Source organism: Leucoraja erinacea, unplaced genomic scaffold (assembly GCF_028641065.1).
Source record: "Leucoraja erinacea ecotype New England unplaced genomic scaffold, Leri_hhj_1 Leri_446S, whole genome shotgun sequence".
NCBI classification, from domain to species: domain Eukaryota; kingdom Metazoa; phylum Chordata; class Chondrichthyes; order Rajiformes; family Rajidae; genus Leucoraja; species Leucoraja erinaceus.
In genome coordinates, this window is record NW_026576347.1 from 49,401 (window position 1) to 66,825 (window position 17,425).

A 17,425-nucleotide genomic window follows, 5' to 3' on the forward strand; every position below is an offset into this window, starting at 1 on the left:
TTCAACAGCCTCTGATTAAAGACTCTACTCCTCATCCCCTTCCTAAAGGTACCTGAATGAATTCTGAGACCAAACCTGGGCAAGTTGGGCTGAAGGGGCTGTTTCCACACTGTATCACTCTACACCACAAAATCTTCTCTTCACCCTTTCCAGCTTTGGGAGCGCTGGGAGATACAGTCCACACACATTCAGCAGCTTGCCATCAATAGTAGGCGTTGGGCTCTTGAAGAGCATTGAGATGATTAAATCCCCAGGACTAGAGGGAGAGGTTGAGTAGGCTGTGTCTCTATTCCTTGGAGTGCAGGAGGATGAGGGTGATCTTATAGAGGTGTATAAAATCATGAGAGGAATAGATTGGGTAGATGCACAGAGTCTCTTGCCCAGAATAGGGGAATCGAGGACCAGAGAATATACTGTATGTTCAAGATGAAGGGGAAAAGATTTAATAGGAATCTGAGGGGTAACTTTTTCACACAACGGGTGGTGGGTGTATGGAACGAGCTGCCAGAGGAGGTAGTTGAGGCTGGGACTATCCCAACGTTTAAGAAACAGTTAGACAGGTACATGGATAAGGCAGGTTTGGAGGGATATGGACCAAGTGCAGACAGGTGGGACTAGTGTAGCTGGGACATGTTGGCCGGCGTGGCCAAGTTGAGCTGAAGGGCCTTCTCTTCACTCTTTCCAGCTTCGTCCAGTCCCAACACACATGCGTGACCCTGTGCTGTGTGTGACCCTATACATCTGTGTGGCCAATGTCCTTTCACACGCGTGTGACAGTCACACAGCACGGACCCAGCGCGTCACTTCCACTCACCTCGCCACCCTCAGTGCCACGGCCGAGCGTCTGCGTCTGCGTCTGTCCTCCTCGTCTGAGTTGCTGTCCCTGAGTGGGGAGACAGAGTGAGAGTTAACGTACGTTAACTCTGTACAGACAGCGCCCGTAGTCGGGATCAAAACTGGGTCACCGATGCAGCAAGCACTGTAAGCATGGGGCGGAAATCCCAGGGGACACGTCCCTCCCATGTTTTGAGAGGTGGGGGACAATTCCCCCCCACCCCCATGTTTTGTAATCCGGATTTTGAAATTCGGTGAAAAAAATCTATTAAAATCTCCGCTTTCCGCCAGACAGCGGCAGTCACTTTAAGCGCTTGGGAAATGTCTCTATTAACATCGTATTAACACGATGTGTCACCAATTGTGTTTTCACCTTCAAGTCTTACTGAAGGTATTCACGGAGAATTTCTTAAAGCTGTCTGATGCAGGTACAATTGCCATTTGAACTCATTGGATGTATTGGTGGATGGGAACGATTTAAACGGGTATTGGATTTAAACGGGTTAGGTCATTGAGGGATCCGGTCGAATGGGTTTCCTGGCTGGCTTGCAGGTAAATCCCTCATTCACGGTTACTCACGTTATTTAGTATGTTTTTCCCATCGCTCTCTCTCTCTCCCCTCTCCAAGGTTGGTTCTTCTGTTTGCCTTTATTTGCTTCAGTTTTATTTGTTTAAGTGTTATTTATCACATTGTAGTCTTTGAAAGATCTAATCGGGAATCAGACGCTTTCTAAGAGCTGAATTGGCCCGTTCGCGGGGCCTTTCATCGTCCGGTGCGGCTTAAAATCAAACTGCTGCATCAAGGTGATCGAGGCTTCCGATGTTGAAGCCCCCGCCGGCCGATTTTAAGCCGCACCGGCGATGAAAGGTCCCACTAACGGGCCGATTCAAGCCCCACGATTCAGGGTGGACGAAGCTGCTATTGCTGGAATTCGGAGTCGGTCACCAACCAAGTCAGCTCCCGATGTCGCATGTGAGTGTGCGTGTGCGCATGCGCGCGCGCCCGGCCATCAGGAATCCGCCCCCCATTGTGTCCCCCCCATGTTCTGATAGCGATTTCCGCCCATGACTGTAAGGCAGTGGAGGTGGATATGATAGAGGCATTTAAGAGGCTTTGAGATAAGGGCCTGTCCCACTTACGCGATTTTTTCAGCGACTGACCGTAATAATCGCAGCAGGTCTCCGAAAATTTTCAACATGTCGAAAATTCAGCGGCGACGAGAACAAGGTACGACTCTTTGGGCGACTACTAACGACCGTACAGGTGTCACACCACGACATGTAGCCAGCATGTCACCTGTACGGTCGTGAGTCGTCTCCTCAGTCACCCATCGTGGCGTCTTTCTGGTCGCCGCTGAATTTTCAACATGTTGAACATTTTCGGCGACCTACGACGGGTGCCGTTAGTTGCCAAAAGAGCGGCGTAAGTGGGACAGGCCCAATGGCACAGGGAATGGGGGGATATGGATCACATGCACGTGTTCAGTGCGGACATGGTGGGCCGAAGGGCCTGTTCCCGTGCTGTACTGATCTACGTTGGATGACACTGCGGTACCTTGTGTCCATTGCCCACCCCGGTCACACAAACACACACCACGTCCCAGCTCACACTCACCCGGAAGCATCGTTACTGTCGCTCCTGTCCCAGACGGGGAAGGAAACAAAGAATTAGGGAACGTTCGTCCTCGAGCGGCCCCTCACTCGAATTCCCCAGCCCACTACCCTCCCCCCCCCCCGACTCGTGGACTGGAACGCCCATCAACGAGGGAGGGAGACTATACAGAGGGGTAGACAATGCCCGGTCCATCACGGACACTCACCTCCCCACCATCGAAGGGAAGGGAATGGTCGACGTTTCTGCTTGAGTCCCTGCCTCAGGACTGAGTGGGGAGAGGGGAGGGGGATAATCAGAGTAAATAGAGGAGGGAGAGGGGTGGGACAGGAGACAGACGTGATTGCTGGACCCTCAGATGCCCCTCAGGCTTCTGTTAAATCCTAAATTACTCCAGCATTTTGTATCAACCTTAATCTTAAGCCCTCGAGCTACGGTGAAAAGATTTTATTTTGTAGTAAAGAACTGCAGATGCTGTTTAAATCGAAGATAGACACAAGATGCTGGAGTAACTCAGCGGGACAGGCAGCATCTCTGGGGAGAAGGAATGGGTGACGTTTTGGCTCAAGGCCCTTCTTCAGGGACTCATTGCTTGCTAACCAGTATATAAAAATATATAATTACATCAAAGTGCGAGGGGATAGACAGAACCTTTTCCCCAGGGTGGAAATGTTAAAGTCTAAAGTGCAGAGTTTTAAGGTGAGAGGGGAAAAGTTTAAAGGAGATGTGTGGGCAGATGTTTCTGACACAGAGGGTGCTGAGTGCGTGGAATGTGCTGCCAGGGGTGGTGGTGGAGGAGGAGGATGCAACGAGACCTGGGTGCCATGGTACACCAGACATTGAAAGTAGGCAGAAGATACACAAAATTGCTGGAGAAACTCAGCGGGTGCAGCAGCATCTATGGAGCGAAGGAAATAGGTGACGTTTCGGGCCGAAACCCTTCTTCAGACCCTTCTTTCATTGAAAGTAGGCATGCAGCAGGGAGTGAAGAAAGCAAATGGTATGTTAGCATTCATAGCAAAAGGATTTGAGTATAGGAGCAGGGAGGTTCTACTGCAGTTGTACAGGGTCTTGGTGAGACCACACCTGGAGTATTGCGTAGTTTTGGTCACCTAATCTGAGGAAAGACATTCATGCCATAGAGGGAGTACAGAGAAGGTTCACCAGACTGAGTCCAGGGATGTCAGGACTTTCATATGAAGAAAGACTGGATAGACTCGGCTTGTACTCGGTAGAATTTAGAAGATTGAGGGGGGATCTTTTTCACAGAGAGTGGTGAATCTGTGGAATTCTCTGCTACAGAAGGTAGTTGAGGAGGGCAGTTCATTGGCTATATTTAAGAGGGAGTTAGATGTGGCCCTTGTGGCTAAAGGGATCAGGGGGTATGGAGGGAAGGCAGGTACAGGATACTGAGTTGGATGATCAGCCATGATCATATTGAATGGCGGTGCAGGCTCAAAGGGCCGAATGGCCTACTCCTGCACCTATTTCCTATGTTTCTATGTTATGATAGAGGCATTTAAGAGGCTTTGAGATAGGCACATGGATATGCAGGGAATGGAGAGATATGGATCACCTGCAGGCAGAGGAGATGAACTTGGCATCCTGGTCAGCACGGACATTGTGGGCTGAAGGGCCTGTTCCCGTGCTGTACTGATCTACGTTGGATGACACTGTGGTACCTTGTGTCCATTACCCACCCCCGTTTACACACACACACACACACACACACACACACACACACACACACACACACACACACACACACACACACACACACACACACACACACACACACACACACACACACACACACACACACACACACACACACACACACACCACGTCCCAGCTCACACTCACCCAGACGCATCTGATGCTTCGTCACTGTTGCTCCTGTCCCAGACGGGGAAGGAGACAAAGAATTAGCGAACGTTCGTCCTCGAGCGGCCCCTCACTCGAATTCTCCACCCCACCCCCCGCCCCCCCTCCCACCCCCGTCCCTCCCACCCCACTCCTCACTGTACCCACTCTGCCCCGTCCCCTTTCTCCCACCCCCAACCCCTCACTGTACCCACTCTGCCCCGTCCCCTCTCTCCCACCCCCGCACTCCTCACCGCACCCTCTCTGCCCCGTCCCCTCTCTCCCACCCCCAACCCCTCTCTGCCCATCCACACCCCCCCAGACCGGGCCAACCCCACTCACTCGCTGGATGAACGTTTCATCCTCGGTCCTGCACGTCCCCGCCGGCCTCTGAACGGAAAGAGACAAAGTTAGAGAGTGTACGGAGTGGGGACGGGAGCGCTGGGAGATACAGTCCACACACATTCTGCAGCTTGCCATCAATAGTAAGCGTTGGGCTCTTGGAGAGCATCAAGGTGATTAAATCCCCAGGACTAGAGGGTCTGATCTAGAGGGAGAGGTTGAGTAGGCTGTGTCTCTATTCCTTGGAGCGCAGGAGGATGAGGGGAGATCTTATAGAGGTGTATCAAATCATGAGAGGAATAGATCGGGTAGACAGACGCACAGAATCTCTTGCCCAGAGTAGGGGAATCGAGGACAAGGAGACATACAGTAGGACCAGAGGACTTTGGTTCAAGATGAAGGGGAAAATATTTAATAGGAATCTGAGGGGTGGCCATTTGAGACTGAGATGAGGATAAGTACTTTCAACCAGAGAGTTGTGAATCTGTGGAATTCTCTGCTACAGAAGGCAGTGGAGGCCAATTCAAGGGATGCAAATTAAGAGGGGGTTAGATTTATCTCCTAGGGGTAACGGAATCAAGGGATATGGGGAGAAAGCAGGAACGGGGTACTGATTGGGGATGATCAGCCATGATTGGATTGAATGGTGGTGCTGGTTTGAAGGGCTGAATGGCCTCCTCCTGCACCTCCTTTCTATATTTACTCTGAGGAACATGAGGTGTAAGCAGTTTTTAGAAAATAGACAGTAGATTATATGTGCAGGAGTAGGCCATTCGGCCCTTCCAGCCAGCACCGCCATTCAATGTGATCATGGCTGATCATCCACAATCAGTACCCCGTTCCTGCCTTCTCCCCGTATCCCCTGACTCCGCTATCTTTAAGAACCCTATCTAGCTCTCCCTTGAAAGTATCCAGAGAACCGGCCTCCACCGCCCTCTGAGGCAGAGAATTCCACAGACTCACAACTCTCTGTGTGAAAAAGTGTTTCCTCGTCTCTGTTCCAAATGGCTTACTCCTTATTCTTAAACTGTGGGCCCTGGTTCTGGACTCCCCCAACATCGGGAACATCCCATCATTAATCCCAACATTCCCACAGACAGACCGGGTTGATTGTGACTAGAAGCTCCAACTGGCCTTCTCCTGTGCAGGAGTAGGCCATTCTATATGTGCAGGAGTAGGCCATTCGGCCCTTCGAGCCAGCACCACATTTTCTGTGTTTCTATTTGAGAGAGATGATCGATGAGGGGAGGGCGTTAGATGTCATCTACCTGGTCATCGTCAGGATGTAACGTACCTTCTGCAGAACGATACAAAGAAGGTGGTGTCATTGAACTGGGCACCCTCATCGGTGAGTGTCTGGTTAAAGAGACTGCTTTCCAGTTCGGCATTCCCAAACCCAAGATTCCTGACGAACACCTCCATACTCGGGAAACGTCGGATAAACACCTGGAGGATGGCAACAAGAGATCACATGAACATTCGCCAGCTTTCTCCGGGCACTTGGGCAACAGATCAGGTAAACACTCAGGGTCTCTTGCCCAGAGTAGGGGAGTCGAGAAGCAGAGGCCACAGGTTAAAGGTGAGAGTGGGGACAGATTTAATAGGAACCTCAGATAATAGGCAATAGACAATAGACAATAGGTGCAGGAGTAGGCCATTCGGCCCTTCCAGCCAGCACCACCATTCAATGTGATCATGGCTGATCATCCACAGTACCCCGTTCCTGCCTTCTCCCCATATCCCCTGACTCCGCTATCTTTAAGAGCCCTATCTAGCTCTTTCTTGAAAGTATCCAGAGACCCGGCCTCCACCGCCCTCCGAGGCGGAGAATTCCACAGTCTCACAACTCTCCGGGTGAAAAAGTGTTTCCTCATCTCTGTTCTAAATGGATTACCCCTTATTCTTAAACTGCGGCCCCTGGTTCTGGACTCCCCCAACATCGGGAACATATTTCCTGCCTCTTGCGTGTCCAAACCATTAATAATCTCATATGTTTCAATAAGATCTCCTCTCATCCTTCTCAACTCCAGAGCCCAGCCAGTCCATTCTCTCAGGATATGACAGTCCCTCCATCCCGGGAATTAACCTGGTGAACCCACAATGCACTCCCTCAATAGCAACTTTTTTTCCACACAAAGGGTGGTGGATAGAGGGAACGAGCTGCCAGAGGAGGTCGTTGAGGTGGGGACCATCATAAAGCATTTGGGCAGGTCCATGGACAGGATGGGTGTACAGGTTGGACTAGTAGATGGGGCATGTTGGTGGGCATGGGCAGGTTGGGCTGAAGGGCCTGTTTCTGTATTGTGGGACAATGCGTCTACTCACCTGAGGGTCTGTGGGTGTTCGAGGGTTGTTCTGCTCCTCTGTGGGAAGCAGCATGAACAGGTTCCTTTCTCCATTCTCGGCCACGGAGGTAAGCAGTTGCCCTGTCCTTCCAATCCATGCCCCTGGGGGGAGGAAAAATGAGGTCAGTTGTTTTGTAAACTGTTGCAATGGCAGTTTTGATCCGGCTACCCTTTTGTATGTTTGTTTTTGTTTTCTGAATGAAAGTACAGTATTTGTATAATTAAACAAATGTAAAAAGGGCCCTGTCATTCACCCTGAATCGACTTGGCAAAAGTGCTACACCTTGCACTTATTAATGAATGAATATGTTTATTGGCATACAAGGCATTGGCATACGTTTATTCACATACAAGGAATTTGCCTTGGTGCTCTGCCCGCAAGTGACAACATGACATACAGTAACAGTTAGGAATTATATAGAAACATAGAAAATAGGTGCAGGAGTAGGCCATTCGAGACTGCACCGCCATTCAATATGATCATGGCTGATCATCCAACTCAGTATCCTGTACCTGCCTTCTCTCCATACCCCCTGATCCCTTTAGCCACAAGGGCCACATCTAACTCCCTCTTAAATATAGCCAATGAACTGTGGCCTCAACTACCTCCTGTGGCAGAGAATTCCACAGATTCACCACTCTCTGTGTGAAAAATATTTTTCTCATCTCAGTCCTAAAAGACTTCCCCCTTATCCTTAAACTGTGACCCCTCGTTCTGGACTTCCCCAACATCGGGAATAATCTTCCTGCATCTAGCCTGTCCAACCCCTTAAGAATTTTGTAAGTTTCTATCCTCCCTCAATCTTCTAAAATCTAGCGAGTACAAGCCAAGTCTATCCAGTCTTTCTTCATATGAAAGTCCTGCCATCCCAGGAATCAGTCTGGTGAACCTTCTCTGTACTCCCTCTATGGCAAGAATGGCTTTCCTCAGATTAGGAAACCAAAACTGTACGCAATACTCCAGGTGTGGTCTCACCAAGACCCTGTACAACTGCAGCAGAACCTCCCTGCTCCTATACTCAAATCCTTTTGCTATGAATGCTAACATACCATTCGCTTTCTTCACTGCCTGCTGCACCTGCATGCCTACCTTTAATGACTGGTGTACCATGACACCCAGGTCTCGTTGCATCTCCCCTTTTCCTAATCGGCCACCATTCACATAATAGTCTACTTTCCTGTTTTTGCCACCAGCGGATAACTTCACATTTATCCACATTATACTGCGTCTGCCATGCATTTGCTCACTCACCCAGCCTATCCAAGTCACCTTGCAGTCTCCTAGCATCCTCCTCACAGCTAACGCTGCCCCCCAGCTTCGTGTCATCCGCAAACTTGGAGATGTTGTGTTCAATTCCCTCGTCCAGATCATTAATATTTATTGATATATAATATGTATCATTCCTAACCGTATTATTCCTAACTGTATTATCTGTATTAAGCTCCATGAAGGGCCTGTCCCACTTAGGTGATTTTTTTTGCGGCGACTGTCATAGTTGTAGCGGGTCGCTGAAAAATCGGCGACTGGACCCGTCCCGATGGCAATGTTTGAAACAAGTTTATTCATGGATAACCCCTTGAGATGGGCAGTCATCTCGTTTTCGAGGGGGTCCAACATAGAACATACAGCACAAGAGTTAACATACATAAAGGCTCTCATTGACCCACCTACCCACACACCAATCCCAAAACCCCTCCATCCCCACTTGTTATAGTTTATAACAATTGTTAATTGACTTTACATATCCAATAATAATAACAGTTATATGTTACAGCGCAAATCACACACAGAGCAAGCTTGATAAAGGAGCTCGAAGATTCTAATACTAGAAACAGTTACATGGTTTTATAAGGAAGGGTAAAAGTGTATTTTTAAATAGACGAAATGAGCTAATAGTTCTTATGGTACTAGACAGAGTGTTCCAGTCAGAAGGAGCTTTGAATTTAAATGCACGTCTCCCAATTTCTTTGTTAGTTCTTGGAATGAAAAAGAAGGGTTGCTGAATATGTCTTAGTGAATATGAGGGTGTGTATGGTAATAGGTCTTGTTTTAAATAAGGAGGGTAATTGAGGTGGATGCATTTAAAGATGAACTGGAACCAGTGGTAGCATCTTCGAGCGTGGGGGGATAACCAGTTTAGAGTTTCGTACATAGAACAGTGGTGAGTTATATATGGACACCTTCAAATAAATCTGCAAAGACTATCATAAACTACATTGAGAGGTTGAAGATGTAATAATAATAATAATAATAATTTTATTTATAGAGCACTTTAAAAACAAACATAGCTGCAACAAAGTGCTGTACATCACTAATCATTGACAAAAAAGTTAATGCACACGAAAAATAACAATCAAAAGAAATAGTAGGAAAAGACATGTAAAATAAAGAAACATCAAAAACACCACAAACAGAAGCAAAGCCTCAGGCAGGTCAAAAGCCAGGGAGTACAAATGCGTTTTAACACTGGATTTGAAGGTGTATCAAATGTATTCTGATAGACAATATCAGCATAATCCAGTGTTGGTAGTAGTAGTTGAGAGACAATTCTTTTTCTCATCTGAAAGGTGAAACAATTTATATGGCGGTAAAGAATAGCTAGCTCCCGCCTAGTGGACGTCAAGCTAATGCAAGCGACCGACAACCGGCGACCCATTAGTACGTCCACCTACGACCACGCCTACGACAACCTACGTCCACCCGCGACAAGCGATGACAACGTCGGCGACAACTGAAGACAATTCAGTCGTCGACACCTGTCGCCGGTTGACGTAGGGCGTCTCCAATGGAGTTCACCGAAGTCACCACCTACGACAGCTCCGACCTACGTCAGGAGAAGTCAAGCGACGCTCATTGGCGTCAAGCGCTCTGTCGCCGAAAATCTTTGAACATTTCAAAATCCAGCAGCGACCAGAAATTCCCTTCGACTGTTTGAGCGGCTGAGGAGATGACTCACGGCCATACAGGCGACACCACGGCGACCATGTGGTGACAGCCTAGTCGCCTGTAGTGGGACAGGCCCTTACGGCATTCGTCAGCCCACTTGCCCAACTGATCAAGTCCGTGCTGCAATTCCTGATAACTACCTTCATTGACAATGGAGTCGCCTGCTTTTATGTCATCTGCAAACTTACTAATAATGCCTCGTACATGCTCGTGTATTTTTTGTATCAAAAATAATGTATTGAATTACTATCACGATACAAAACACAACCGTGGCAACACACCCACCACTATAGTACAAAAACACCAAATTATTCACACACTATGTTACAATCCTTACAAATATACTAAATAACTACCGTACAACCATCTCTAACAACACCTGGGCACGGACATAACCCCGGTTAAGGGCCAGGCAGCCGGTTCGGGCAAAGTTCTCTCCGGCCTGGTGCCGTGACTAGTTGACGGCCAGCTTGGTCAGGCCCAGGAGCAACCCAACCAGGATATCTTCGGCCCTGCCCGCTCCCTAGATCCCGTCACCGGTCCTATGATCGCACGTTTTGGTGTCTTTGTACGGGAGGGGAAATCTGCGCCCACTCCGGCCTACCTTCCACGTTGGAGCCTGTTGTGTACTTTCTCAAGGTTCTCCTGGCCTCTATGAGCGCCCGGCGATTGCTGCCGTTCACCTGCGTGCCGACCCAGACCGACTCGTTGTATCGACGTACCTGGGAATGGAGGAAGAGGAGTCATTGAGGGAGGGGAGAGGTGTGGGGTGCGGGTCGGGGGGTGGGGAGGGGGGACGGATGACCAGAAATAAATATAATAGTTACTCTGGGGAAATACACACAAAAAGTTGGAGTAACTCAACTCAGCGGGGCAGGCAGCATCTCTGGAGAGAAGGAATGGGTGATGTTTCAGATTGAGACCCTTCTTCAGACTGGTTAGAGATCAGGGAAACGAGAGATCATTCATAGAAACATAGACAATAGGTGCAGGAGTAGAGGCCCTTCGAGCCTGCACCGCCATTCAATATGATCATGGCTGATCATCCAACTCAGTATCCTGTACCTGCCTTCTCTCCATACCCCCTGATCCCTTTAGCCACAAGGGCCACATCTAACTCCCTCTTAAATATAGCCAATGAACTGTGGCCTCAACTACCTTCTGTAGCAGAGAATTCCACAGATTCTCTGTGTGTGAAAAAAAAATGTTTTTCTCATCTCGGTCCGAAAAGATTTCCCCCTCATCCTTAAACTGTGACCCCTTGTTCTGGACTTCCCCAACATCGGGAACAATCTTCCTGCATCTAGCCTGTCCAACCCCTTAAGAATTTTGTAAGTTTCTATAAGATCCCCCCCTCAATCTTCTAATGGGGTTAATACCCGGGACTGTCATATGTTGAAAGAATGGAGAAGTCAGTGGATATTTTTAAGGCAGAGATGGATAGATTCTTGATTAGAACGGGTGTCAGGGGTTATGGAGAGAAGGCAGGAGAATGGGGTTAGGGGGGATGGATAGATCAGCCATGATTGAATGGCGGAATAGACTTGATGGGCCGAATGGCCTAATTCTGCTCCTATTTATGACCTATGACTGGGCTTGTATACACTGGATGAGAGGGGATCTTATTGAAACATATAAGATTATTAAGGGTTTGGTCACGCTAGAGGCAGGAAACATGTTCCCGATGTTGGAGGAGTCAAGTCAAGTGAAGTCAAGGGAGTTTATTGTCATGTGTCCCAGATAAGTCAATGAAATCCTTGCTTGCTGCAGCACAACAGAATATTGTAGGCATTAATACAGAACAGATCAGTGTGTCCATATCCACAACCAATGGCCACAATTTAAGAATAAGGGGTAAGACATTTAGAATGAAGATGAGGAGAAACCTTTTCACCCAGAGTAGTGAATCTGTGGAATTCCCTGCATCAGAAGGTAGTGGAGGCCAATTCTCTGGATGCTTTCAAAAGAGAGTTAGATAGAACTCCTAAAGATAGCTGTATCTTAAAGATAGCGGAGTCAGGGGAGATGGGGAGAAGGCAGGAACGGGGTACTGATTGTGGATGATCACAGTGAATGGTGGTGCTAGCTGGATGGGCTGAATGGCCTTCTCCTACACCTATTATCTATTGTCATAGACGGCGATGTGAAGAGATAAAGAACAATGAATGAAAGATATGAAAAAATTGAAAAAGGAAAAGGCCATTGTTAGCTGTTTGTTGGGTGAGAACAAGAAGCTGGTGCGACTTGGGTGAGGGAGGGATAGAGAGAGAGAGAGAGGGAATGCCGGGGCGGCCTAATGTGGGAAGAGTCACTCTGGGATGCTTATCTGGGTGGCAGATTAATAATGCATGGCAAGATGGCACAGCGGTAGAGTTGCTGCCTCACAGCGCCAGAGGCCCAGGTTTGATCCTGACTACAGGTGCTGTCTGTACGGAGTTTGCATGTTCTCCCTGTGACCGCGTGGGTTTTCTCCAGTTTCCTCCCACACTCCAAAGACGTGTAGTTCGATTGGCCTCTGTAACTTGTGTTGGATCGAACTAGTGTACGAGGGGCTCGTTGGTCGGCCAGGACTTGGTGGATCTAAGGGCCTGTTTCCACGCTGTGTCTCTAAACCAGACTAAACACTGCCTGTTGTACCTGCGATAAGCTCGGTGTGCTCCTATGCACTGCGATTTGACTGGATAGATTTTTACTGAATGTGATTGATTATTATATAGACAATGGACAATAGGTGCAGGAGTAGAGGCCATTCAGCCCTTCCAGCCAGCACCGCCATTCACTGTGATCATGGCTGATCATCCACAATCAGTAGCCCGTTCCTGCCTTCTCCCCATAGCCCCTGACCCCACTATCTTTAAGAGCCCTATCTAGCTCTCTCTTGAAAGTATCCAGTGAACCGGCCTCCACCGGCCGCTGAAGCAGAGAATTCCACAGACTCACAACTCTCTGTGAGAAAAAGTGTTTCCTTGTCTCCGTTCTAAATGGCCGACCCCTTATTCTTAAACTGTGTGTGTGTGGCCCCTGGTTCTGGACTCCCCCGACATCGGGAACATGTTCCCTGCCTCTAGCGTGTCCAAACCTTTAATAATCTTATATGTTTCAATAAGATCCCCTTTAATCCTTCTAAACTCCAGAGTGTACAAGCCCAGCCGCTCCATTCTCTCAGCATATGACAGTCCCGCCATCTGGGGAATTAACCTTGTAAACCTACGCTGCACTCCCTCAATAGGTCTGAGGGAACTGCAGATGCTGGATTAAACCATAGAGACAAAATGCTGGAGTAACTCCGCGGGACAGGCAGCATCTCTGGAGAGAAGGAATGGGTGGCGTTTCGGGTCGAGACCCTTCTTCAGACTTGTGCGACCCTTACCTCAAAATCATCAGCTTTGCACAGGATGTCGAACTCCAGACATTGGGGGGAGGCATGTCTGGATAAAACAGGGGGGGAGGCAGGTTAGTAGAATGTCTACTGTGCTGTAAGGCACGATGCACATTGCAGAGAGGAGCAGTGTGATCATACTGATACCACAATAACACATTGAGGAGATGTACAACAAGGAAACAGTCCCTTCGGCCCGCCGAGTCTGTGCTAACCCGCGATCCCCGTACACCAGCGGTTCCCAACCCTTTTTACCTCATGGCCCCCTTGGGATCTATTAATTTTTCTGTGGCCCCCCCTGACATTATTAGCGGAAAAAAGTACTTCAATATTATAATACCTTCCATAAATATATCAGTGTCTATTAGTTGCACATATATTCTTTTTTATTCTATTCCACAAAAATTAGAACTGAAATTTAGGAGGCAACAGGGTGGTAGCTCTGTGGCCCCCTTCATTGAACCTGTGGCCCCCAACATTGAACCTGTGGCCCCCCTTCATTGAACCTGTGGCCCCCAACATTTTTCTGTGGCCCCCCTGAAATTTGCATGGCCCCTTTGGGGTAATATGGCCCCAGATTGGGAACCACTGCTGTCCACCATCACTATCCTGACAATTAACCAATTAACCTACAAGCCTGCACGTCTTTCGATTGTGGGAAGAAACCGGAGCGCCCGGAGAAAGCCCACACAGGTCACGAGGGGGGAACGTGCAAACGCCGTACAGACAGCACCCGTAGTCAGGATGGAACCCGGGTCTCTGGCGTGGTGAGACAGTAACTCTACCGCTGCACCACTCTGTGCCACTCTGCCCTGTACTACATTGAAGAAAGATGCACTGAGATCTGCCCTGTACCACGAGAGTGTCACGGTGGCACAGCGGCATAGTCGCTGCCTCACAGCGCCAGAGACCCGGGTTCCATCCTGACTACGGGCGCTGTCTGTACGGAGTTTACACCTTCTGCCCGTGACCTACGTGGGGTTTTCCCCTGGAGCTCCAGTTTCCCCCCACACTCCAAAGACGTTCGGGTTCGAAGGTTAATTGGTTTAGTTTAGAGATATAGCGCGGAAACAGGTTCCTTCAGTCCACTGGGTCTGCGCCGACCAGCAATCCCCGCACACTAACTCAACGCAGCACCCACTACGGACAATTTTTACATTTACCAAGCCAATTAACCTACAAACCTGTACGTCTTTGGACCCGGGTGTCGGGCTCTGCATTCGCCGTAAGGCAGCAACTCTACCGCTGCGCCACCGTGAACCGCCCGTTAAACGGCTTGGTAAAATTGTGTGTGTGGGGATAGTGTTAATGTGCGGGTGATCGCTGGACACCGTGGGCTTGGTGGGCCGAATGGCCTGTATCTGCGCTGTATCTCTAAACTAAACCAAATGAAACACATCGCTGAGAGATGTACAGTGTGTGATTTGCACCGTACCTCAATACAACAGGGACTCTCGCTATAAACACCAGCTCAGTGACCCTCTGACAGAGAACCACTCTGGGCCAGAACTGGGGCGGGGAGGGGGACCAAGGCGGGGAAGGGGAGGGGGGCAGTGGGAAGGGACGAGGGGAGGGGGAGGGGGAGGGGGAGGGGGAGTGGGTGAGAAGGAGAGGAGGGGAGGGGAGGGGGCGTAGAATGGGGGGGAGGGGGGGGAGGAGGGGGGGAGGGGGGAGGGGAGGGGGGGCCAGTCAGGTTGCCAACTTCCTCACTCCCAAACAAGGGACAAAAGGCCAAAATACGGGACAAATTCCCCACGGCAATCGGTTGACGGACCGGGCCGTGTCTGGGTGAATGATGAGTCGGCCCGGGTGCTGGACTGTACACAAAGCCCAGCCGGTGGGCCAGCTGAGGAGTTTTGGCCCGGGGGCCGCATGCAAAGTCCGGCGCCCCGCCCAACTCATGATCGGCCGTGAGAAGGAGGGGCGGTGGTGGTGTCGGCGGGCAGCGAAGGTCCGAAGGTCGGACTGACAGCTGGCCGGGCTGCCGACCAACCGCGGGGCCATGGGCGAGGCGCTGCTGCTGCACTCCATGGGCTGCACTACGTCGGGACGGTTGAGGCGGGGTCCGACCCGACAGTCCCCTCGACCCGAGTAGCAGCGGTGAAATACGGGACAAGGGCAGTCCCGTACGGGACTAACTGATTTAGCCCAATATACAGGATGTTGGGATGACAAGACTGATCTCAAAAGAGAATTTGAGGCTGAGGTAAATAAGGTGGTAGAGGAGCAGGTGCTGATGGGCAGGTTGAGGAGCATCTTAAAGTAAGAACAGCAGTCACTTCAGTTTAGTTTATCACCTGTACTGAGGTACAGTGAAAAGTGTTGTGTGCTATGCAGTCAGCCTGAAGACGAGAGTGGGTCTGTCGCACAGAGTACAGATATGGGATAAATGGAATAGTGCAAGGTAAAGAGAGAGTCGAGGGTGGTTTACTGTCGTCTGTCCCAAACAGAACAATGGAATTCTTATTTGCAGCAGCACAACAGAATATGTAAACATAGAACACTGTAAACAACATTATAAACAAAAAAAGGTTATGCACAAGCACGTCTCAACGGAGTTCAGAGTCACAGCTGAGGTAAAAATATTTGGGAATGATGGACGGGACTGGGCGTAATTTGGAAATTTGGGGGAGATTTGGAGCTGGAACCGAGCCAGAGGGTGGGGACCATGAAGGAAATTTGTAATTCAAAATATGTCTCGGTTAGGGAGATGAGAATGGGCGGATGAAACTCGGTCAGGACATGGGCTACAAACGTCTGGATGTATTGAGGTTGGCAAAGGGTACTGGAATTGTGCTAGTGTACGGGGTGGACAGTGGGCCGAAGGGCCTGTTTCTACACTGTATCTCTAAAGTCTAAAGGATGTAAAATGGGCCCAGGAAGGATGTGGCTGGAAGTGAACAATCGAATGATGCGGTTAAAAATAAATTGGATAGTTATATGGATGGGAAGGGAATGGAGGGTTATGGTCTGAGCGCAGGTATATGGGACTAGGGGAGAATATGTGTTCAGCACGGACTAGAAGGGTCGAGATGGCCTGTTTCCGTGCTGTAATTGTTATATGGTTATATGGTTATATGACAAGGGCTGATATAGGACAGTTGGCAACTCAAGCGGACCAGGGTGGGGAGGAACTGTAGACTGGGGGTGTCGAGGTGTGGGGTGACCGAGGAGGGGGTGGGATACCTCACACATCGACAGACACAGACAGACACAGACACAGACACAGACACAGACAGACAGACAGACAGGCAGACGCTCCTACCTTCTTCTCCCGCAGTCGCCTCCGATGGCAAGCAGGGTGAGCAAGAGGAGAATCGCAGGCACCATGGTCTCTGTGTGTGTGGACAAAAAGACAAGTCATTAGTCGGTGCCACTTACGGCCACCACTGCCCTTCGGCCCACTGTATCCCTGCTAGCCCCCCGCAGTGCCGCGGTTAAACATTGCGGGGTTTGCTGCCTCCACTGGCCCCCCCTGGAAGTGTGCTCCAGAGACAACCGCATCTGGCGAATCCCCCCTCCCTCAGACCCCCAGACCCGCAGACCCCCAGACCCCCAGACCAACAAACTCGTCGGAAGGCTGTAGAGGCGGAAATAAAAACATGGAAAATAGGTGCAGGAGTAGAGGCCATTCAGCCCTTCGAGCCTGCACCGCCATTCAATATGATCATGGCTGATCATCCAACTCAGTATCCCATCCCTGCCTTCTCTCCATACCCCCTGATCCCTTTAGCCACAAGGGCCACATCTAACTCCCTCTTAAATATAGCCAATGAACTGTGTGGCCTCAACTACCTTCTGTGGCAGAGAATTCCACAGATTCACCACTCTCTGTGTGAAAAATGTTTTTCTCATCTCGGTCCTGAAAGATTTCCCTCTTATCCTTAAACTGTGACCCCTTGTTCTGGACTTCCCCAACATCAGGAACAATCTTCCTGCATCTAGCCTGTCCAACCCCTTAAGAATTTTGTAAGTTTCTATAAGATCCCCCCTCAATCTTCTAAATTCTAGCGAGTACAAGCCGAGTCTATCCAATCTTTCTCCATATAAAAGTCCTGACATCCCAGGAATCAGTCTGGTGAACCTTCTCTGTATTCCCTCTA

The 17,425-nt window shown here is 49.5% G+C and overlaps 1 protein-coding gene across 12 annotated transcripts in view; it reads right to left on the bottom strand.

Moving 5' to 3' along the window:
* LOC129693843 (uncharacterized) overlaps positions 1-16,660 on the bottom strand; it is a 43,118-nt gene extending 26,458 nt beyond the window's left edge. For 9 of the 12 annotated variants that reach the window (XM_055630594.1, XM_055630603.1, XM_055630597.1 and 6 more), the window contains exons 1-9: positions 16,588-16,660; positions 13,314-13,371; positions 10,548-10,665; positions 6,977-7,098; positions 5,946-6,097; positions 4,652-4,699; positions 4,310-4,342; positions 2,450-2,473; positions 815-883 (exon numbers count right to left, since the gene is read on the bottom strand). In XM_055630594.1, the coding sequence (XP_055486569.1) occupies positions 815-883; positions 2,450-2,473; positions 4,310-4,342; positions 4,652-4,699; positions 5,946-6,097; positions 6,977-7,098; positions 10,548-10,665; positions 13,314-13,371; positions 16,588-16,652 (689 nt within the window). In that variant the 5' untranslated portion in view covers positions 16,653-16,660. The remainder of the gene's footprint in view (positions 1-814; positions 884-2,449; positions 2,474-4,309; positions 4,343-4,651; positions 4,700-5,945; positions 6,098-6,976; positions 7,099-10,547; positions 10,666-13,313; positions 13,372-16,587) is intronic. The other 3 variants (XM_055630602.1, XM_055630600.1, XM_055630592.1) reach the window with 2 other exon arrangements.
* Between the last annotated feature and the right edge of the window lie 765 nt (positions 16,661-17,425).